Below are 24,240 nucleotides of genomic sequence, written 5' to 3' on the forward strand. Positions count from 1 at the left end.
CCTGCTGTCTCCTCGCCCCCACCAGCCAGGCGCCATCTCGGCTCCACTCCCGCTGCTGGAGCTAATTAGCGAGCACTCAGCGCGCAGCACGAGAAAGTTCACGGGGGAGGGGGGCTGTAATCCGGCTGCTGAGCCCAGTGCCCCCAGCAGCCTCTCATGAACGGGCCCTTCAGACGGGACATGGACCTGCTCGGCCAGGACGGAGAGGCCTGGCCTCAGGCACACCGGTGCCCCATGCTGAGCCACCACAGACCCCATGGCACAGCACCAGCGGGGCCGTCAGCACCTGACCGGCAGCCCATAAACACCTCCGCTGCTGGAAGGAGCCCGGCCGTTTGGCAGCTAATCCCCCAGATCTGCTGGCTTTCTCTCCTATCAGTCTCGGTTCCTGCCCAGCCCTGTCACTGGGCTAGCTGAGTCCCACACAGCCAGCCCTACAGAGGGCCAGATCCCACCCGGTGTAAGGCAACACAGCAAACACCGAGGTAGGCTGTTTCACACCAGCTGAGGATCTGACCCTTTGTCCATACTCCGCCCGCACACAACAGAGCTGTTCCTAACTCAGCATTTCCTTTATTAACACAACCCCATACATGCCCCCACCAGACTGGCTGCACCCCAAATGACCAACATCAGTGGGAAATGCAATACCTAGCTATGAGTTATTATGAGTTATAACTATGAGCAGAGGGTGGGACTAGATGACCTCCCGAGGTCTCTTCCAACCCTAATATTCTAGGATTCTACGTTTCCATAGACTCTAATGAGATCCCATTTGGATCCTACAGTAGAACCTGTAGGGAGGCAAATCCCAAGTCCTAGGAATTGAAATACCGGAGTGGGGTTGTACTGCCAGCCTGCAAACCAAGGACCGGAGACTGAGGCTGCAATGCTGGAGAGATTGGAGGCAGAGTTGAATACAGTGACAGCAAGGGAGGATTTCACACAGCACCTATGCAGGGGTTGAACCTCACAGCAGGACAGGAAATGGAGAAGCAGGTGCTTGACACCTTAAACGATTGCCCCTTGGAACAGCTCTCCGGGGCAGGCAGGAGGGCAGGGGACACACAACTCAGCCCTAAGAACCGCGCAGGGGAGGTGGTTCAAGAGGTGACAATTGTTGAGCCATTAAGCACCAGTTTGCACAGTACAGCTAAGGGCTGGTCTGCACTTGACATGCTCCTGCTGCGCTCCCCCAAGAGGCGATGGGGAATTCTCCCTGTCTACACCAGGGGTGAGGTCGGCTGAACTGTGTCGCTCAGGGGCGTGGACTCCTCACACCCTGAGGCCTGGTCTACACTGGGGGGTGGGGGGGGCGAGCTAAGTCAGTCTAAGTTACGGAACTTCAGCTACGAAAAGAGCGTAGTTGAAGTCGACGTACTTAGAGCTACTCACCGCGGTGTCTTCGCTGAGGTAGGTCGACTGCTGACGCTGCCCCAGGTCGACTCCGCCTACACGTCTCGCTCCGGCGGAGTACCGGAGTCGACGGGAGAGCGCTCGGCGGTCAATTTATTGTGTCTCACTAGATGCGATAAATCGACCCCGCTGGATCGATCGCTCCGGAGGTAAGTGTAGACAGGCCCTTAGTGACATGGTTACACCAACCTCATTTCCTCGTGTGGCCAAGGTCTAAGCTCAGCAGGGCTGCGGGGGAGGAAGGGACCAGTGTAGTCAGGAGCCACAAGACTCAGAACAGGAGGAGGCTCATCAGAAAGTCCTGAAGGCAAAAGTGAGGGAATTAAAATCCTGAGACTAGCATGAAGGGGATGCAAGGACCCACCCCCGAGTCCTGGAGGCACAAACACACACACACCCCAAACCCACAAGGAGGCATGTAGACCAGAGACACACCTGCCTGGTTACATGTGAGGCTCAAGAGCTAAACCTAGAGATCCAGCTCTGGGGTCACTAATCAGACGACCAAAGGCACGTGCCCTGAGTTCACCAGCCGGGGGAAATGAAAGGTGGAAATTAGGACGTAACAGGGAATCTGACCAGCAAATCACCAAAAGACAAAAATGAGCAGACAAGAAAATATCAGAAGCAAGAAACACGCAAGAGAGCCTGTGGGCACTGGACAGCTAGGGACAAAGGGCACAGTTAAGGAGGATGAGGACATTGTTAAGAGGTGAAATGGTTTCTTTGCATCAACATCCAGCAGAGAGGATGCTGGGGAGATCCCGAATCCAGCCCCGCTTTCCATGCTGCATGTCAAACCAACATCTGATCCCTGCTGGAGATCAGGGCCCCCTCCCCCACAAAGGAAAACAACAATTCCCCCCTGTGACGATGTGACGCAGCAGGGAGGGGGGAGTGTTGACCTGGGAATGTGCCCTGGGGACGGGAGACCTGAGAGCCTGTCACCTGAGCCAGGAGGGGGAGGGGGAGGTGACACCTCTGCCCAGGAATGTGGAGGGAGGCTGCAGCAGGGAACCTGCTCGGTGGGTTTAGTTTCAGTTTGGGGCTGGGTGGAGGAACACAGGGAACCCCAGGGCTGGGGTCTAAGCTCCCTGCTCCCCCAGAAGGACTTCACTGAGGGGTCCTGGGTGTACCCACAAGCTCTGTTTTGGACTGTGTTCCTGTTGTCCAATAAACCTTCTGTTTTACTGGCTGGCTGAGAGTCTCAGTGAATCCCAGGAAGAGGGGTGCAGGGCCTGGACTCCCCCACACTCCGTGACACCCCCAGCTTCAGCTTGTCAAGCAAACCCTGCTCCCCCCCATGAGGGCACGGAAATTAACTCCCCAAGGTCCACTGTCATTGGGGACAACACTACTCTGCCCTTCCCTCCAGAGATCTCAAAGCACCTTAGACACGAATTAAACTGGCCCTTACCAGGCGTGCTGTACACATGGGGATCAGCTGCCTAGAGAGGGGCAATGGCTTGCCCTAGACCATGCAGGGATGGACCCAGGAATAGAAATCACATCTGCCTCCCCTGGCAATCCAAGCTGTGACCAGAGCATAAGTGGTATATCCGTGGCCCCCCCCATCACCTCACAACCATCACACAACCCCTGTGGGGCAGGGCAAGGCCCCAATTCCCCCACTGTGCAGAGGGGGAGCTGAGCGCAGAGAGGCTAAGAGCATTCCACACTACAAGAAGGATGTAGAAAAATTGGAAAGAGTCCAGTGGAGGGCAACAAAAATGATTAGGGGACTGGAACACATGACTTATGAGGAGAGGCTGAGGGAACTGGGATTGTTTAGTCTGCAGAAGAGAAGAATGAAGGGGGATTTGATAGCTGCTTTCAACTACCTGAAAGGGGGTTCCAAAGAGGATGGCTCTAGACTGTTCTCAGTGGTAGCAGATGACAGAACAAAGAGTAATGGTCTCAAGTTGCAGTGGGGGAGATTTAGGTTTGATATTAGGAAAAACTTTTTCACTAGGAGGGTGGTGAAACACTGGAATGCGTTACCTAGGGAGGTGGTGGAATCTCCTTCCTTAGAAGTTTTTAAGGTCAGGCTTGACAAAGCCCTGGCTGGGATGATTTAATTGGGGATCGGTCCTGCTTTGAGCGGGGGTTGGACTAGATGACCTCCTGAGGTCCCTTCCAACCCTGATATTCTATGATTCTATTCTATGATTCATTGCCCAAGGCCACAGAGGGAGTCTGTGGCAGAGCAGGGAATTTCCTAGGGGATGGGCCTTACACCTCTGGGCCATTCTTCCTCTCTCCCCAGGACTGGTCAGGAGCCAACCAGCCCCTGGCTGAGCCCAGGCCTAGCAGCTCAGTTCATTTCTCCAGGGCAGGGCAGCAGCTTCCCCTTACCCTAGTGATGGACGTCAACCCTTTCCTGACCCTGCGGGAACAGAGAACAGTTTGCTCTCTTTGCAGACCCGGCTCTCAGGCAGTTATCTTCTGAGCGATGGTGCTGCCGCCTGTTTTAATAGAAAGGACGACAGCCAGTCCCCCCCCCCCCCCCCCCCCCCAGTTAGGGCCAGGCCGCAGGCTGTAGGGGCTGGAATTGCGGGGTAGACACTTGGGGGCCAGTTGACAGCCCAGGATTTTGGTTTTCAGGAGTGGCTGATTTAGAAAACCTCTTGCAGGGGCCCCCAGGGAAGCTCCCTAACGGGGCCTGGGGCACCTGTGACACTTTCATGCCCTTGGGTGCATTGCAGATGGCTGTGGGAATTGCTCCTCCCCGCCTGCACACACACCCCTTGGCTGCTGCCCCGGCTGGTTCCTGGCTCTCCAATTCACACAGCCCTGATTAGACCTCCTGAGGCAAGGAAACTTGGGAGTCAGCACCCAGCATGCTCAGCGCCTCCCTCATGTCCCCCTGATCCACGCACACAAAGCTGGTAGCACGTGCCGGTAGCCTCTGGCCTCCCAGGCTAACAGGCATGATGTCTGACACCACCCGCCTAGCCCGCACCTCCGCGACTTGAAGTCATAACCTGGGCAGCATCAGTGCACGTTCCGTGCAAGAGGGCTGCAAAGAAGGCTCGGCACGGCGCCTTCTGATTGGCTGCCTCCTGCGGAGAGACACCAGCAGGAGGGAAGCGGTTTCCAAGGCGATGGAAGCAATACTCTTCTGTTGCAGGCAGGATGCTGTAATGCACATGTCACCTGGCTGCACTGGGAGCATCCTTGCTCTCCTCAAAGCCAGGCAGGCCCCTGCACCTTCCCTGAGCAGGTCGCACCTTCCCAGATCTGCAGAAGCGTGGCCCCGAGAACATGTTTTCCAATCCTTTAATCATTCTCATGGCTCTTTTCTGAACCCTCTCCAAATGATCAACATCCTTCTTGAACTGTGGGCACCAGAACTGGAAACAGTATTCCAGTAGCAGATGTACCATGCCAAATACTGATGTTAAAAACCCTCTCTCTTTCTACCCTAGAGATTCCCCTGTTTATAAATCCAAGGATCGCATTAGCCCTTTTGGGCACAGAGTTGCACTGGAAGCTCATGCTCAGTTGATTATCCATCGTGACTCCCAAATCTTTTTCAGAGTCAATGAGTCCCCCATCCTGTAAGTATGGCCTACATTCTTTGTTCCAATACATTTATATTTAGCCATATTAAAACACAGACTGTTGGCCTGCACCCAGATTCCCAAGAGATCCAGATCATGCTGTCTCAGTGACCAGTCCTCTTCATTATTTACCACTCCCCCAATTTTTGTGCCATCTGCAAACTTTATCAGTGACGATTTTATGTTTTCTTCCAGCTCATTAATAAAAATGTTAAATAGCGTCAGGCCCAGAATCGATCCCTGCAAAACCCCACTAGAAACGCACCCATTCAATGATTCCCCATTTACAGTTAAATTTTGAGACCTATCAGTTAGGCAGGTTTTAATCCATTTAATGTGTGCCATGTTAATTTTATATTGTTCAAGTTTTATTAATCAAAATGTTATGCAGTATCAAGTCAGAAGTCTATGTATATTACATCAACACTATTACCTTTATCAACCTAACTTGTAACCTCATTAGAAAAAGATATCAACTTAGTTTGACACAATCTATTTTCCATAAACCCATGTTGATTGGCATCAATTACATAACCCTTCTTTAATTCTTTATTAAGCAAGTCCCATATCAACTGCTCCATTATCTTGCCCAGGATCCATATCAGGCTGACAGGCCTAGAATTATCTGAGTCATCCTGTTTACCCTTTTTAAATATTGACACAACATTAGCTTTCCTCCAGTCTTCTGGAACTTGTCCAGAGTTCCAGGACTTATTAAAAGACGACATGAATGGTCCAGCAAGTTCCTCAGACAGCTTATTTTTTAAAACTCTTGGATGCAAGTTATCTTTAGTAGCTGCTGTTCAACAGTCTCCTGAGATAGGAGTGGAATGGAATGATTGTTATCATATGATATGACATCATCATCAGTTTTTTCCACAAATATTTATTGAACACTTCTGCTTTTTCTGAATTATTACTGGTAATTCTACATTTCCATCTAGTAATGGACCAATACCATTGTTAGGACTCTTTTTGTTCCTAACATATTTTAAAAGCTCCTTCTTATTGTCCATAACTCTGGTGGCCATAGAGTTCTGCTTCTGTCCCTTTGCTTCCTTTATCAATTTTCTACAATTCCCAGCTCCTGATTTATATTTATTACTATCAACTTCTCTTTTCTTCCATTTATTTTGTGTGTTTTTGCCTTAACTTCCCCTCTAAACCAGGTCAGCTTTTTAACCAGTCCGGCCTTCTTCCTTGATTGTTGGATTGTAGCTTTTTGAACCTCTTGTAAATCGTTCTTAAACAATTCCTGATTAAACTAAACTCAAATGTGTTCACACAGGGATTTGCACTGATTTAATTAAACCAGTTTAAACTCACACCTTAAGTACATCTTGTGCAACTTCCCCAGGTAGACAAGGCCTCAGCTAATGTGACCCTTGGCCCATTTGGACAGGTGGCAGGGGCCATTTCCTCCCTGTTTTAGGAATTGCAGGTCTTACTCAGTTTGCTGTGGCGTGTCCCAAGGGGAGCCCAGCATGAGCCCAACAGAGGGACTGCTGGGAATTTGGCTCTGCAGGAGCCAGACCAGGTCTGCAAAGGGTCTTGATGCAGTTCCTCTTCCTTCCCTAAGGATAACGGTTTCCACAGACAGCTCCCAGCTCTGTTATTCCGACTGTCCAGAAAAGCTGCCAAACCGTCCTAATAAATAGCTTATGTGAATGGTGAAGCCAGAGCAGAAGGAAAGTGCGGGTGTTAATAAAGCCCCCGCATTCCCCACATGCGCTACACAACCTCCATGCATAAAGCTTTGCCAGCCCTTTGGAGCAGCTTCGCTGTTCCTCTGCAGGAATAGAAGCAGCTCATTAGGAGGCTGCAGGGCTGACTGGCAGCACTGAAGCCCCTTGTATTGTACCAGACCCTTTTTAGTCACAGTCCTTCTGCCTTCTCCTCACATGGAGCCCCTCTCCCCCAGCAGACACAGGCCAGAGGCAGGAGCAGCATTACGCCTGGAGTTTACAAGGGCAACGTCCCAGACCCCTCTGCAGCTACAGGGCAGGTTCCCCTAGAGATCTAAGGCCCTGCCCCATGCTGGAGCATCAGACTTTTGCAAATAGTACCCAAGGACCCCCCAGGGGTCTTTAAGAATGAGCCTGGGATTATGATAATTGCATCAACATAACAAACCCGTTTTGGTCCTTAAAGACATTAACTGCACCGCAGAAACAGCAAGGTCAAGCAGCTGGGCAGGGGCAGCTTGGGGAGGTCATCTGGGATTATGGGAGAAAGCCACGGGCTGTGTCACTGCTGAAAGGCCTTCAGTGAAACAGCTGACAGTGTAAATCTCAACACTAGTATCCCTGGGCTACAGCGTTAACACCCTGCCAAACTGAAAGGGATGGGTCTAGTCACACCGCTCACACCTGTTGTTTCTGGCTGGCTGCTGACTCAGGCAGGTCACACTGCATTAGAGCTGGTTCCCAGAGCCTCAGCTGGTGTAGATCACCACAGCACCACTGAAGTCAATGTGCTGATTTACGCTCACCGACACAGAGGATCAGGTCCACGGGGTTTTGAGGAAAACGATTAGTCAGAATCTGGAGCGCTGTGTTGGGGCCAGAAGTGGAATCAGTGACAAACTCAGCAGCTGTAGAATACCCAGGTTGGCCTGTGACCCTAGACTCATCAGTCCGATATGGCTGGATGCTCACACTGAGGGAGAAGATGGATACAGGGCCCAGTGTACACTTCCACAGTAAGGAGTGAAAGGGGAAAGGGCATTCCAAGCAGCATGTGCAGGGCAGGGACCGTGTGCAAGCAGGAGCGGTGACCATTCTCCTCTAATGTCCAAACGCTCTCTAGTGGTGCTTCCAATGAGAAAAAACCCTCCAACTGCTATTATTCCCCTGCCTCTGATCGGCCAGGCAGGGTACAATTCCCCCTTTACCTGCATCCCCATCACTGTAATCTCTCCCCAAAGTCAGCTTTCCAGTGGCACAAGAATGCACTTGAAAAGCATCAAAGTTCTGAGTAGGATCTACACGTCTGGCCTGTTTTCACCTACTGTGGTACAATGGGCAATGAAGTGGATGGCGGTCATGCAGTATTCACCAGCTGGTACTTACATGGCCATGAAGGGCTGACACCCTGCTCCTTGTCCAGAGCAGTTAAAGCCTCTCCAGTAAGAGCTGGGGCTTTCTAGGAGGCTGGCTGCCCGTGAGAAGCACCAGTGCAAACTGACAGCTTCTTTCCAGAAGGGGAAGAATTCCTCCTCTCTCCGCCCCCACTTAATTCCTTCCAGTAAATGGATAAATCGCTGCGGAGCTGGATGCTGGGGCTGCAGCATTTCGGCTCCTGCTGGGCAGCACAGCTGTCCCAGCTCCTGTGAGCCAGGGAGTCGCTATTTCAAAAGCCACGTGAATGCACCACATTGAGAAGCACTGTGTGTTATTTACATTGACAGGGTCTCTCGCTATCTAGATGGGGGGAGGGGGAGCAGAGGGGCAGGGATAATGCCTCCGTGTTACAGCCGGGATGGGCAGGGAACATGAAGTCTTTGGAGCTTGCCACAGTGAGCTGAAAGACCTTCAGTGGAGGCTGAGAGCCTCCAGATCATGAGAAACACCATCATCTCCCCCCCACAGCTGCCCCAGAGCACAAGGGCTTTATGGAATATACACCAAACGGAGGAGGAAGAACTGGGAGTCAAATCCTGTCAGGTCCAGGGACATGTGATTTATATCAGGCCAGGGCTCCTAGTCCTTTCCTGGGCAAGAGATCCGCATATTCAGCCCAGTTCAGCTCTGAATGACAGCCCAATGCCCTGGAGAGCCACTGCTTACTGGGCAGGTGAGCGATCCACCAGGGATGGGACTGGGACACTGCAGGGCCAGGAGGTCAGGGGCAGCCCTGAAAGGCTCTACAGGAACAGTGCCGAGCACTCGCCTACCTGGAGCTATGCTGCGGGGTCCAGGCCATGGGGGCAGTGCATGAGGGCTATTTTTAAACAGACGTGAAATCACTTCCCAGCAGCAGGAAGGAGAGCACAGATGGGTAGCGACCCCCAGAGCATTCAGGCATCCTGGGCTGTAAGCAACTCACCTGGACATAGTTAATTTCCATGGGAACAATTAATCGGGTTTTATGGTGGTCATGGGTCATGCCAGGAGGTTGGCCAAGACATCTGTATGTCATAGGTAGAAGACCAATTTAACAGTCACCGTTGATCTGTCCCTGGACCGGGACCGATATTCAACAAACCTTGGTCTGGATTTGCAAATCCAAAGGGTCGATGGAAGGTATTTACACACCACCTATCAGCGTAGCACCGAGGTTCCGGGCAGAGCTGAGTGTCAGCACCCCTGGCTCTGCTCGCCTCTAGTCACAACTCTGGCGCGCAGCGCATTTGAGTTGCAAAGTTATACAAACCACAAGGGAAAATTGGGCTCAAGTTATTTACCAGCGTTGGCTACCAGAGGGCGCTGGCTGGCCGTATCACCCTCTGGTCAGGGACCAAACGCAATTTATCCACCCCGCCAGCCACTCCTCTCCGAGAGACTCTCTCGGCGCCCCACTCCCCGAGCGCACCCATTTCCTAAACACGCCCCAACAATGAATGGCGCAACAAAGCACCCCTGGCACCGCCGGGACGGCTCCGCTTCCGCCTGGAGAGCCCCCCTCCCCCAAGGATGCTCCCTTCTGGGCTTTGGGGTCATCCAGGGGTAACATGTTAATCAGGCGCCTAAGTGACCCAGCGCGGAAGTCCCATTTTCAAACGGGACTGCGTTGAACTGGAAAGTGCCTGAAATCGCATTGGAAAACGGGACTTAGGCGCCCGAGTCGTTTGGGTGCTCCCCAGCCTTGTCGGCCGGATCTGCAGGGGCAGAGTCCGCGGGGGGGGGGGGGGGGAGGGGAGCTAGGATCCCAATGAGAAGAGAAACCGAGAAACACACGCAGCTAGGAGAGACAAGCAGGCAGGGGGACAGCCCCCCCCCTCCCTCCAGACACACGCGCGCGCTGCGTGTCCCGGGACAGCCCCCCCCCCCCCTCCAGACACACGCGCGCGCTGCGTGTCCCGGGACAGCCCCCCCCTCCCTCCAGGCACACGCGCGCGCTGCGTGTCCCGGGACAGCCCCCCCCCCCTCCCTCCAGGCACACGCGCGCGCTGCGTGTCCCGGGACAGGCCCCCCCTCCCTCCAGACACACGCGCGCGCTGCGTGTCCCGGGACAGGCCCCCCCTCCCTCCAGACACACGCGCGCGCTGCGTGTCCCGGGACAGGCCCCCCCTCCCTCCAGACACACGCGCGCGCTGCGTGTCCCGGGACAGGCCCCCCCTCCCTCCAGACACACGCGCGCGCTGCGTGTCCCGGGACAGCCCCCCCCTCCCTCCAGGCACACGCGCGCGCTGCGTGTCCCGGGACAGCCCCCCCCTCCCTCCAGGCACACGCGCGCGTTGCGTGTCCCGGGACAGCCCCCCCCCCTCCAGGCACACGCGCGCGTTGCGTGTCCCGGGACAGGCCCCCCCTCCCTCCAGGCACACGCGCGCGCTGCGTGTCCCGGGACAGCCCCCCCCCGAGGCACACGCGCGCGCTGCGTGTCCCGGGACAGGCCCCCCCTCCCTCCAGACACACGCGCGCGCTGCGTGTCCCGGGACAGCCCCCCCCCTCCCTCCAGGCACACGCGCGCGCTGCGTGTCCCGGGACAGACCCCCCCCTCCCTCCAGGCACACGCGCGCGTTGCGTGTCCCGGGACAGCCCCCCCCCTCCCTCCAGGCACACGCGCGCGTTGCGTGTCCCGGGACAGGCCCCCCCTCCCTCCAGGCACGCGCGCGCGCTGCGTGTCCCGGGACAGCCCCCCCCCCCCGAGGCACACGCGCGCGTTGCGTGTCCCGGGACAGCCCCCCCCCTCCAGGCACACGCGCGCGTTGCGTGTCCCGGGACAGCCCCCCCCCTCCAGGCACACGCGCGCGCTGCTTGTCCCGGGACAGCCCCCCCCCCAGAGACACGCGCGCGCTGCTTGTCCCGGGACAGCCCCCCCCTCTAGACACACGCACGTGCTGCTGTCCCGGGACAGCGTCGCCGCCCCGCGCTTGGCCCCCGCCCCGGCCCCGGCCCCGGCCCCGCACCCCCCAGCGGCTGCTCGCGCTTTCCCAGCCCGGCCCGGCCCAGCCCAGCCCAGCCGGGCGGCCCGGCTCCTACCGTTGGCGCGGCTGAGCGTGGCCAGGTCCGGCGCGGGCAGCGAGCCGTTCAGGCCGAGCCGCAGCAGCTCGGAGGAGTTGCCCACGTCCCCCGCCAGCGAGTCCGCGAACAGGTTCATCTGCAGCAGCGTCTTGAGCAGGTAGCGCAGCATGGCGGCGGGGGGGCCCGGGGGGGGCCCGGGAGCCGGGGCCGGGGCCGGGGCCCGGGAGCTGCCTGGCGCGGCGCGAGCGTCCAGCGCGCTCTGAGCTGCCGGCGCCGCCGCCTCCTTGCACCGGCCGCGCGGGGCTCCCGGGCGGGGCGGGGGGGGCGCGGAAAGCAGGTGCGGGCGCCAATAAATGTTTAATTGCCGGATTAATAACCCCCCCGGGGGGCGGGGCGGCCCGGCTCCAGCCTCTGCGCGCTGCAGAGCGGGGGCTGCCCGCGGAGAGCCGCCCCCCCCCCCGCGCACCCCTGGGGCTCTCGGCTCCCGGGGCCGTGCGAGTGAGGGCCAGCGGCGCCGCGTGCCGGCCGGGGGCTGCACGAGAGCCGCCGGGGCTGGGGCGCACCCCCGCAGAGACGGGCCTGGCAACGTGCAACCCCCCCGGGGGAGATGCTCTTGGGCTGGTGTAGATTAAGGCCGTCAGGTAGGGACACCAGCGAAACAAGGTGGCAGCAGGGCCGAGAGAGGAGTCGGCAGGGCCATGTGCATTGGCCAAAGCCGACAGTCTGTGTAAAAGGATAAATGGACACAAATCAGACATCGGGAATGGTAACATACAAAAGCCCGTGGGAGAACATTTCAATCTTCCTGGACACTCTGTAACAGATGTGAAAGTAGCTAAACTTGAAACAAACCAAAAAAAAAAAAAATTAAAAACCCACACCTTGGGAAACAGACTTCAAAGAGAAACAGCAGATTTGCAAATTTTACACCATTAATCTGGGCTTGAATAGGGACTGGGAGTGGCTGGCTCATTACAGAAGCAGCTTGGCCTCTCCTGGACCGGATACCTCCCCATCTATTGTTGGGAGTGGACCACATCCACCCTGATCGAATTGGCCCCATCGACGCTGGTTCTCCACTTGTGAGGTAACTCCCTTCCCTCCCCGTGCCAGTATATCTATGTCTGCATCCGTAACTTTCACTCTGTGCATCGGAAGTGAGATTTTTTTACCCATGAAAGCTTATGCTCAAATAAATCTGTTAGTCTTTAAGGTGCCACCGGGCTCCTTGTTGTTTCTGTGGATACAGACTAACACAGCTGCCCCCTGATGCTTTAACTAGGTCAGTTTTAAATCAGGTTGGTTCAACTGGCACAACTTCGCTGGTAGAGACAAGGCCTAAATTACAGCAGCCTAGACACCAAGTCAGAGGCATCTAAACTGGTGTCATGTACACACCAAGGAGGGCAGAAGGTGTGAATGACAGCAGCTGGGACTGCCTTGGGCCCCACTATCTCCTCCTCCCTCCTGCTCCCCATGAAACTGCCCCTTCCACAAGGCCAAGGACAGCTCATGGCCTCTGCTTTGAAGGAGGCCAAGCATCTCAGCTCCAGCATCAGCCAGCCCTGCCCTTGGTGGGCTCTGCATTGGCACTTTCCCCTTTGGCATCAAGAAAAGAAAATTCTTGTCAGCATTCCTTCTGACAGCTACACACACAGCCACAGGACAGTCACCACCACATTCACATAGTCACTCGCTGATACAGCCATTTACTGTTACCTGCAGACAGTCACAACCATCAATACAATGGTTCCACTTTATTGCCAACACCTGTGTGCTGGAATATAAATAGTCCAGCGTGACAGCAACCAGCCCGAGTAATTGTCCCTTAGTGCAGGTAAATGCAGACAACCTCACATTTCCTTTTCTCCCTGCTCTGCATATTGTGATGCGAGTATCTGTTGGTGGCCAATATAGCTCTGAGAATCCAGAGAATGTTTCAGAAGAAAGACAGGTGGAAAGTCTCATGGCACATCTCGGCTCTTGTGCTGGCCCTGGGGTAGATCACCATGGTGAATGTGTTGGTGCCTCCATGCCTGTCCGTCCAGAACACCGTCAGTCAAATAGATTATCCCCTTCCCATCCCTTGAGCCATGCCACTGGCTGCCACTCTCCAACTCCTTGTCCTGCACGTTGTGCTGAGTTCAGTTCTAAGCTTTTTGGGCATGGACCGGGGGGGGGGGGGGCCTCAACACTCCTCTCACCCCAGCTTTGCACCACTGTAAATATTTACATCAGCAGAGCCACTCCTGTTTTGTACAGGTGTCAGTGAGGGGCTTCTGGCCTCTGGTCTTTAAAGGCTTTGGAAAGCTCCAGGTACATTTAGGCCATAAGTGGTGACTGTTTGCTCAGAATGCTATCCCACTGCTAACTCTGTGAACACTGCCCCTGCTGAAAGGCAGGGTCTCTCCTTCCCCTCCCTCATAGCCCTCCAAAGCGAGGTGCGACATGCTGAGGCTGGGTGCGAACCTAACTTGGTCGTACCCAGCACCACTTTGTTACCAGCATGTCAACACCAAGCAGGGGTCTTCATCCCTGACTGATGTGATGCTCACCCTGCACCAGAGACCATTATTTTTCACCTACAGCAGAAGCTTCCTTGTTTATCACTCTTTTTTTAAAAACCAGAAAACTAGCTGCTTTCTTTCCCAGACCTGCCAGCCTCTTGCAACACCCATGGGCCTCAAACCTGACAAGAGAATTAAGGTGAAACTGCAGTAACTGTTACTTTCCAGGCAGGCTGCAGTGTGGCCAACACTCAAAATTCATTGTAAATCTCCTGCTATTTGGTGGTTTACTTAAATCCCCAGGTCTTGGAGTCATGTGACTCTCATTTTCCATTCAGATGAGAAAGTAAGTTTCTTGCCCTCCTGGTTGGAGAGAAAAACATGACCTGGAAGGGCTTTTATATATATATTATATATATATATATAAATAAAAATAAAATCTCCAAAAAAAAATCTTATGATTTTTAAGCCAGTTTCATGATTGTGGATGGCCCAACTTGTGTTTTTGGAATAGTTGGGATTGGCAATACTGAGAATGGGACATTTTTGAGATCACTTCCCAGGCTGTTAATATGACTGATATTACCATGGGGGAGACAAGAAACAAAGGAATCTGAGTCTACAGAAGTGACCCAAGAAGTTATATCTTCTCGGTGATGAGAGAAAAGGTGATGGGAGAAAAGAAGAATGAAAACTCCACCCTAAAGCTGCCAGTGTAACCAATTCCAGCTTAAAATGGACTCTAGGGCAAATGAATTCCAGTCTAATGAAGACCTTTAAAGGTTGATCCTACTGTTTATTCTTTGTAAATCACGGCAATATTTGTATTTAATGTGTAGTAATCAGGTTGGTAATAAATCTGTGTGTGCTCTTCCCTGATGTTTAAAGGGACTCTGTCGATTGCATCCTGAAAGCTTTGTTACTCACCTTGAATCTTAATGATCTTCCGTCTCTGGAATTCCAAACGGCAAGACAAACTGTATTCAGCTGGAGTTAAGGCTGAAAATGCATCTCAGTGACTGGAGCGTTAAAAGGTTTTCAAGAACACTGGAGCTGTCAGCAACCCCACACTACCAGGCCTGGTCTACTCTACAAAAGGTTTGCTGGTATAGTTATCAGGTAGAGCCCTACTGGCAAACCCTCCTAGTGTAGATGCAGGTATAGCTTACACCAGTTGTGACTGTGTGCCTGGGGCAGCCCTCACTGGAAAGGCCAAGGTCAGGGCAGGCTGCAAAAAGGAGAGCAGATTTTCCCCACCAGTGTTGGGAAACACTGAAGTTAAACTCCCCAACCAGTCAAACTGTGCTTCTGATCCCCACACTGGTTATCCAGAAAGAGGGGGGTGGTGGGAAGAAATCACACAGCCCCCATATTGCATTCCAGTTCTCTGGCTCCAAGTCAGCACATAACTTCTCACTGTTCTGGACCTATATAAAATGTTCTGCTGAACCCGAACAGCCAAGCCACATTGCCAGGTCAGTACTAGTTTGGATCTTACCAATCCTTTAGAGTCTAAAACTAAAGGCTTATTATAAAGAAATAAGAATGAACAAGAAGAGATGTTAAATGGTAAAGCAGTCACAAACAAAGATTCAAAGTCCATGTATCAGGTTCTTAGCTGTATTGGTGAGTGTGCTGGCTTGAAAGTCCCTCTGGAACACATCCACAGCTTGGATGGGTCATTCAGTCCTTTGTTCAGAGCTTCAGTTTGTAGCTAAGTTCCTCCAGAGGCAAGAAGCAGGAAAGAACACAAAATGGAGAAGAATAGGTGCAGCTGCCTTTTATAGTCTTTTGCCATGCAGCTCGTATGTCCTTTGTTCCAAACACAAGCTGCCCAGCACTTGGCATGCAAGCCTTAGGCCTTGGCTGCACTTGCAAGTTAGAGCACATTATATCAGCCCCTGGCACCCTAACTCCTCGGGGGTCCTCACTGGCAAGGCACGTAGAGCGCCTGGACTCTGCAGCAGGAGCGCTCCTGGTAATCCACCTCCACCAGAAGAATGGAGCTTGCTGCGCCCTGGCTGAAATGCCCGGGTGTCAGTGTGGACGACATGTTGCATTACTGCGCTGTGATTGGCCTCTGGAAACGTCCCATAATCCCCTGAAGTCAAGTGGCCACTCTGGTCATTGCAGCCAAGGTCAAAACAGGCATGGGCATATCCCCTTTCACAGCTCCCTTTCTGACAGCCGGCTGCTTATCTGCTCCGAGACAAAGAAACCATCACTGTGGAATGATGCTGCTGCCGAGGCAGGCCTGGGGGGGTGGGGAGCTGATGTCGGGGTTTCCCCCTGCTGCTGTCTGAACTTACAAGACAGCCTGCTGACACACTCTGCCCCCCAAAACACACAACACACTCCCTGTCACACTCTACCCAACCCCCCCATTTGAAAACCACACTGCAGCCATTTGCACACTGGGATGGCTACCACAGTGCACTGCTCTCTGTGGCTTTGCAAGAGCTGCTAATGTGGCCACGCCACTGCGCTTGCAGCTGACAGCGTAAACACACGGCAGCGCTTTCCCTGCTGCCCTCTCCAAAGGCTGGTTTAACTCCCAGCGCTCTACATCTGCAAGTGACGCCATGCCCTTAGAGTTCGATCCTAGGCATGCCCTGCATGCCTTGTTGAGTCATAAGGTGTAGCCCCTAGCCCTTTGCATGGGTTCATTGTACAGTGATGTCCCATCAAGCAGGCTCAATGCTAATACCCATCTGTCTGCAGCTGTCACCCAGAGACACAGCACAAGTCTGAAATACAGATCTATAACTCCCAATACAAAGGTGATACCAGCATATAAACAAGATCATCATACTTGGCAAATTATAACATTTTCACAGATACCTCACATGGCGTATCTGACACAACTCCTTGCAATTTTACACTATTGTGGACATTGGTATCCATAATATCATAGAGCGTCTCCCATACTCCATACAGTGTCACACCACTTCCCTAGGTCTTTTGCCAGTACAGAAATGTTGTTTTTTTTGGGGGGGTGGGGAGGGAGGGAGTCACACCCCAGCTTCACCAGCAAGAGTTTGACGTGTAGACCTGTCCATAGATACCCAGCCTTCTCGGAGCTATGGCTATAAGAATCCTAGGCTATGTCTGCACGACACGGCTTTTAACGACACCGCTATGTTGCTACAGCCGTGCCGCTAAACGCTGTGCCGTGTAGCCTCTGTTTGTCGGCGCTCCTGCCGACAGCGCGCTGTTCACGCGGGCGCGTGTTGTCGCCAAAACTTTAGTCTTTCAGGGTGTCCCCCCCACCACCACCTCTGAAAGGCAAAGGTTTTGCCATTCAGTTGCCAGTGTAGACGTATCCCATGAACTTTTAGATTTGTTTTAAAAAGAACACAGAAATTATAAATTAAGATTAAAACACCCACCTCAAACATTTGAGAGCAAGAACAGTCATAGTAAAGAGATCCAACAAGCCACAGGACCAGTCAGAAATGCTTAAGACTGCCTTATGCCTTCACAACAGGCTTATCTCAGTCACCCGAGCACTGGAGCGCCTCACTCCTAAGCATGCAGGGCCTTTGCCAATTCTGGCCTTCTTTAGAGGCCGACACAGCCCACAGGATTAGATATGCTTGGCGAAATGCTGGGGTCATGAGGTGCTCTACTCACCACTGGATGCCTCCTTGTGACCACAGCTGGGGATTAGCTCTGCTAGTCTGACATCCCTTCCTGTGGGTGCTCTCTCTCAGGACTTGACAGCTTCCTCTTTGTGGCTTGACACTCTGACCAGGTCACTGTAGTTTTCCCCTTCTGGGTTTATGTACCAAAGTCTCAGTGGCATCCTAAGCAGTTCTCCAATCCACTACCCCAGCAGGTGGCAAGGGAACCCCAGGCTCACCCTCTCCTCCAGGATTCAGCCCAGGACCCGACAACCAGCGGCTAAGGTCTGCACTGTCCCACCTTTGCTGGTGCTGGTGCTTCCCTAGACATCTTCCTACGTTGCCTCTAGCAGCCTCCTTCTCCAGCCTCCTTAAGGTCAAGCCCCCTTCTCACCCTAGCCCCAGAGAGAGAGTAACTGCAACATCCTCCTTACAGCCTCCTTCTGCCCTCAGCTACCTGGCTTTATCCCAGCCCCAGCCTGCTCCTGTCCCAGCTGGGCCTCATCCTTTAATTAGTCCTCCTTGTTCCCTGGCTCCTCCTCCAGGTGCAGCTTAGGTGGCTAATTGGTCCACCTGGCCCCCTTCACCCCATCACACCTGGTCATATTAAAGTTTATGGCAAAACTCCCATTGGCTCTCCTGGGGCCTGTATTTCACCGGCAGTATTATAGTGAAGTGGCAGCTCTGCTATAATTATAGTTGAGAGTTGCTCCCTGTTTAAAAGACAAAGTTAAAAAGTTCTCTAAAATCCACACGCTGACTTGGATTGTCTTCAAATTTTCCATTTCCCCAGGGGGTGCAGGGCAGGGCTAGTCATCAGATTTGGGGGTCATTTGAACAAAGGGTTCCTAGGGTACAGCCCGCCTAAAACACGTTTACAAAATCACCAGGTTCTTCTCACCTTTTTTTGTGCATACTGGGTCTCAAAGGATAGTTTGAATCCTCCCCAAGCTGATATCAGTCTCTTGGGTTTATCTGAGCCATTGCATAGCACTCACTGCCCGTTTGGGGTGGCAGAGGATGGGGTTATATTAAAGAATTTGCTCATTGTTAAGTCAGCAACTCCAGCTGAGCGTGTCAGTAGCTCAAGCCAAAGAGAATAAAATACACATGTGTGCTGCAAGATTAAAGGGCTGTTAACAGCCAAAGAGGTTTTTTTGAAGCAGCCTCCTGTTCTGGTAATTGGGTAGCTCAAGAAGATGTGCTGTGGTTCTTGAACCTGGCCGTACCCATGTACTGTGAGGTCAAGCCCTATCCTTGTCAGCCTTCAGGGGTTGTGTCTTATACATGATCCTTGCCTTCTACAGCAGCTCCTTCTGGAAGTTTCCCCCTGAGACCAGTGTTTCTGGTTTAAAAGCGATACTTTAGAGTGTTCTAAAATCTCTTTGCAGACTCTGACTCTAGAAGCATTTTCAAGAAAATGATCATTGATTAAATATAGGTAAAATGAACGATTCTAGTAAGCAGTTAAGCTAAAGTAATCATTGTGAACAATGGGACTGAGTGTGATCAAAGGAAAGCAATCATTATCATTGGGTCATTTGGTGAAAGGATTCCTAATACCCAGGCCCTAGTATGAGCTGCTCAGAACATTTTCATATTCTCCTAATGGCTTTGGTGCAAAGCTAGAGAATATGGGGGTCAGAGCAGGGATGAGGAATGTGAGGGGGTGGATAATAGGATTGAAGTAGTGTAGGGGTGTGGGGTTTGGGAGGTGCAGGGAGACGTGTGGAGTGGGGATTATGGGGAAGCAATAAGGGGAGAAAGGTTTGGGGCTGCAACGAGAGGAGGTGGGATTAGGGGAAGAGGATTAAGAGGAGGGGAGAGGTTTTGGGGGGAGCTCAGGCCAGGGGAAGAGGATGGAGACTGGGGGCATGGAAGGAGAGGGATGAGAGGTTGGGAGTGGGGACATGAAAGTTGGTGGCAGAGGGAAAGGGAGATTGGGGTGGGGTAGCCTGTCAACCCCACAGTTTTACCTCCCATTTAAACCTGCCACACAGTCCTCTTCCCTTCCCCCACACCCCTTGTCCTGCCTAGGCTGGGCAGTGGGGGGAGGGTGACATGCCTCCCATTCACAGCACATCTCTCAGGGAATGGTCAGAGACAGGAGCGGGATGAGCCTCACACAGTGGGGTCAGGCATGGGGCAGTAGTGACTCCAGCTCCGGGGGGCCAAGGATCCCCTTGTATTTCCAGGAAGGGACTGAAGAACCTTTAACTGGGCAACCATATCTCTGCATTAACAGAGCTTTTGTGCCTTTAATACATTCCCGGTTAGACACCTAGCTCTCCGAAGGTAATTGGTCCTCACTCCCCATCCTTCAATAGGTTTCCATGTGCCTCCAAGTCTGCCCGTGTCTGTAGGCACAGAGCTAGTGTATCTCCACATACAGAACTCCCTGGCCCAGACCATGGAATTGGGGCGCTCCTGTGAGAAGAGCAAAGCGTAGTGAGGCGGTGACGGGGATCACAGATGTTATGTGTGCAACCAGCACACTGTCGGGAGCCATCTCCAGCTCCACCTGCACAGGGGCTCTTCAAAAAGTGAAGTTGGCTGCACAAGCTTAAAGCGCTTTGAAGTTCTGGTCCAAAAGCAGCAAAGAAAAGTGGAGGAGAGGCCGCTATCAATCCAGCGGCTGAGTTACAGCTGGTGGGTGCCTTAACTGAATGCCCTTGCTATCGAACATTTGGAAAGTTCTTATAATGACCTTAACTCAGAAGAGAGCCCAGGAGTCCTGATGTTCATGGGCCTGCTTCTACCACGAGAGCTAATGCCGTCCCCCGCTGCATGCATCCCCAGAAGGGATCCCAGAGCCACATGTGCTGGAGGGCCCATAAGTCCCACAACTGGGAAGCCGCTGTTGGAATCCAGACAGGCCACAAATAACAAGCCTTCAGTCTGTATTTATGTCAGGGGTGGCCAAACTATGGCTTGTGAGCCACATGCGGCTCCTTTACAGTTAAAGTGTGGCTCACAGAACCCCCCACAACCCCCTGCATTCTCCTCCTACCAGACTTGGGGGGGAGGGGAGCTTGGGACCTCTGCCTTGCAGAGCGTGGTTGGGGGAGGGAGGTTTCGGGGCTTCAGCCCCGTGAGGCATGCCTGCTGGGGTTCGGGGCTTCGGCAGGAGCAGGGCTGAAGCCCCAAGCCCTGGCAGGTGCCTCCTGTGGGGCAGAAGCCCTGAGCCTCAGCTCTCAAAGTTCTGAAGATTGTCGGAGGCGGCTCAGAGGGTCAGCATGCTTGGCCACCCCTGATTTATGTAAAGTGAAGGCTGGCAGAGGGTGGGGCAGGGTGCACCAGACCCTTTGAGGCCCCGTGGTCCTACAACACCCCTCCCCTGGGAAGGAGCAGAAAAGGTGGGTCCTCCAGGCCTGCCTAGGGAGGCTGCAGGGAAACAGCCAATCAGAGCACAGCAGGCTCAGCTAAAAGGAGCAGCCAGGCTGAGCTGGGCAGTCCCTGGCTAGGGTTGGAAGAGCAGGGAAGGGTGCTGGGCACAGCTAAGCGGTGAACTGGGGAGGAGGGTGCTGGTGGGACTTGCATACAGAGAGGAGTTGAGAACTTCAGCCCTGAGGCCAGGTGAAGAGGAGGGGGCTGCATAGGGAAAGGGTCTGGGAATAGCAGCAGCAAACTGAAGGGAGCGGTGTGTGGCTGCTGGTGAAGGATGCCGGGGCTGGGACCTGGAGTAGTGGGTGGGACTGGCTCCCCACACTGGTCATTAGCCATGTCGTCTAAGCCCTGAGAAGGAGAAGGCTCTGTTGTCCTGCTCCTCACTTGAGCTTCCCAAAAGGGGCCCAGAGCCAGGGCTGAAGATCCTGGTGAGGGCAGACAGAGTGCTGAACCCTTTGCTACCCTGGAAGGGGTTCATCCATTTGAGACTGTGTGAGTGTGACTTGGCTGGAAAGCTGAGCCTCTGAAGACCTGCCTAGTGAGGTCAACCCCCTATGGGGGCACCTGCTGCATGAGAGATTGCAGCATGGCACCCAGCTAACAGGAGACACTCAGGAAGTGAGTGCCCACCCTCCCAGAGGGGTTCCCTGGCACCTAGTGCATAAGGCTTGGGCTAGGATTGCAGAGCCTGAGTTTTGTCTAATTTATTCCAGAGGCCAGGTCAAGCACAGCCCTGGGATATGGGGATTGCAAGGGGGTATTGGGCTGCTTTGAGGTTCAACCCAGACCAGCAAGGGGTCATGTCATTGCCTGCCCTGCAACTCTGGGTGCCTTCAGTGCTGTGCTTCTGTGCTCACAGCCCTGACACCAACAGCCAGCCTGAAAGCACGCAGGGCCCACCTTGGCTTCCAGCACCCAAGAGATTTTTGCAGAGTGACACCAACACCCTCCCATTCTCCAATCTCCCCCAAACTGTTTATCCTAGATTGTCCAGCCCTATGACTGGACGCTTACCGTCTTTATTAAGTTTGTTGCTCCCTCAAAAAGACAGTACCCAGCAGCTTAACTTGGGTTAACAAAGTGTTTTAATCGAAGTGTTGCATCAGTTTACAGTACACGTAAACTAAATGTATTAAACCAAAGGGCCTAGAGTTGGGTGACTCCTAGTATAAGGAGTAAGGATCGAAAGGGTTACAAAAAATCAAGTACAAGTAAAACGACACTTCTAAGACTAACAATTCCAGCAAGTGACAATCTTCGCCTAAGCAGGTTTTTCACCTCTCTTCTGTTCCCAGAGGCTTCAGCCCCCTTGGGCGAGGGACCCGTCATTCTGTGACTTCAAGAGCTCTGGTCCCTTTAGTCCCTCAAATGATGGAGGCCAAAATGGCTTTTTCTCTCTTCTCATATCTGCCCATCGTTCACGGGCCCTGCTTCACGAGGCAGGAAGGCTTTCTGGGCTGCAGGCTCCATCCCCTGTCAAGACTGACGTCGTCCTCTTCCCCACCACTCGCTCTCCGGATGGGTTTGTTCACCTTGCACGTAAACGTGCTTTCCTTTGTCTGTGGGCTCACACCGGCGACACGTTCAAGCAGGCGGCGCCATGTGCCTCTGTCTGGTACAGGCATGGCTGTAGCACTGCTTGCCAAACACATATTAAGAACATATTTCCAGCCTAGATCTGTAATGTCCTTTGGGGGTTTGCTAGATGTACATCATGCAAAATATCAATGAACAGTGAGTTATTAGTTTCCCAGTGAGATTACAGGCCACCTTTTGGGCCAGCCGGCATTGGGGTGCTCTTAGGGTCTCAGGTACAGAGCCACTTTACTGCACCCCCCTCCCTATATCGGGAGGGGAGTTGCAGAGAATCAGGCCATGGCTTGCTGTCTTGGCTCTGGCAGAGACTCCTGGGTGTTCACTGGTGGCTGATTCTGCTTCCACTAGAGCCAATATTATAGCAGGGATGGAGTTAGCCTCAGTTTCTCTGTCTGTATCATGGGGACAATGATGCTGACCCTTCCCTCACCAGACCTTAGTGGATGTCACAGAGCTCCCAGCCCCAGAGCAGCTTGGCAATGCACTGATCAGGCACTCTGAGCTGGGGCACCAGCGAGAGCAAAGACTCTGTGGTGTTGGTGAGTTCCCAGCCAAGGTGCTCACCAAAGGGTGAGCTGGGGTGCTGTTCAGGGGAAGCTCTTGTGCATGGGGGAGGACGGGGGCACAGGTATTTCAGCTCCCACACTTCAGTTTCTGAGGGGTTTCTCCTTTCCCCACCCCCATGCCCTGGTTTCCCTGCCCCCGTCCTTGCAGTGTTTCTCCCCCAGGACAGAGTGTCACTTCTTTGCTCCCTGCTGCAGAAATTGCTGCCCTTGAACCCGCTCGTGTTGCTGTTTGAAACCAGCTGAAAGTGCCCCTTCCCCCATAGTGTCGGAGAGTCCTGTTTTCTGTTCAGCTGCTTTATCCATGGAAGGGGGGGCAGCTCACAAATCTCAGCTCACGCTCCCTCCATTAGCCCCACAACGGGCCATTCCCCCTGCCCCCAGCAGCCTCAGCCCATGCTCTCAAAGGGGGCAGTGCAGAGCTCCATCCCCGGGCAGGCTGGGTGGTGAGCATGGGGCACATCTGGAGTTACACCCCTTCTTGAAACAATCATTCACTGGGACCAGGGCTGGCGTGGGGTGGGGGGGGGGTGAAATGGTGCCTTCCTGTATGACACACTGCCCTGCGTCAGAGGGGGGAGCTCCCTGCTGAACAGACTGGCCTTAGGGCAGCTACTCTTAGGGTTCAGACACAGGAATTGGAAAATGTGGAGCTGTGTGATAGGGAATTTTTCTCTCTCCCTCCTCATGCGTGCCCTCTGTCTGTCTCCTGAGTGGCGGCTCTCCCATGTCTCTTAGCCCATTAGCATTGCTTCCTGACAGGTCCTTAATGCGCCAGAACGGCTCAGGTCTATCAGGGAATGGGGTGGGCGGGGGCAGGTGGTTTCACAGGTCCCATCAGGGGACGCACCAGGGAAGTGTTGTTTTAGAGCCTGGATTCTGTAGCTGGTGGATGGCACTTGGCAGATGGAAAGTGTCTCATTTCTCATGCTTTTGGCATGGGCAGGCTGCCAGCATGTCAGAGACCCACTTAAAGAGTAACAGGACCTCCCAGCCTGGCTCCCTCTGCACTGGGGAGCATTCCCAAAGGCACAGCAATAGTTGGCATCAGAAGCAGATACTCTGCCTAGTTAATCCAAAGGAGGCTGGTGCCTCACATGAGGAATTGGCGGAACTGCTGGTCAGCTGGTTGGAGCACGAGGGCGCTGAAAGGCCCCTCTCTGCAGCATGCACGATGAGCCGTAACCCCCCCCACAAGCAGCCCCCTTGAAGGCCCTGGGCCTATTGACATGAACACGGTACCCCTCAGTGTGAGGAAGGGTGGCAGAATCCGACCCTGTGAAAGGCATCCTGGTCCTGCCTTGCCCTGCTTAGACCCTCTGTGCAGAGTCTGCTCTGAGACTGTTCAATTCTTCTCAGGGGTGGATGTGATTCATGGGGAGACATTTCCAGCACTCTGCCATGGCCAAAGCCCGTCATGGCTGGCTCCTCCAGGCAGGGGACGCCTTCCAGACCATGAT

At 53.7% G+C, this 24,240-nt stretch overlaps 1 protein-coding gene across 1 annotated transcript in view; it reads right to left on the reverse strand.

Annotated features, from left to right (window-relative positions):
* ROBO3 (roundabout guidance receptor 3) overlaps positions 1-11,257 on the reverse strand; it is a 237,877-nt gene extending 226,620 nt beyond the window's left edge. Inside the window, exon 1 of the mRNA XM_074936629.1 lies at positions 11,123-11,257. Within this exon, the coding sequence (XP_074792730.1) occupies positions 11,123-11,240 (118 nt within the window). The 5' untranslated portion in view covers positions 11,241-11,257. The remainder of the gene's footprint in view (positions 1-11,122) is intronic.
* Positions 11,258-24,240: the final 12,983 nt, after the last annotated feature.

The sequence above is a fragment of the Natator depressus genome, chromosome 22 (genome assembly GCF_965152275.1).
Source record: "Natator depressus isolate rNatDep1 chromosome 22, rNatDep2.hap1, whole genome shotgun sequence".
NCBI classification, from domain to species: domain Eukaryota; kingdom Metazoa; phylum Chordata; order Testudines; family Cheloniidae; genus Natator; species Natator depressus.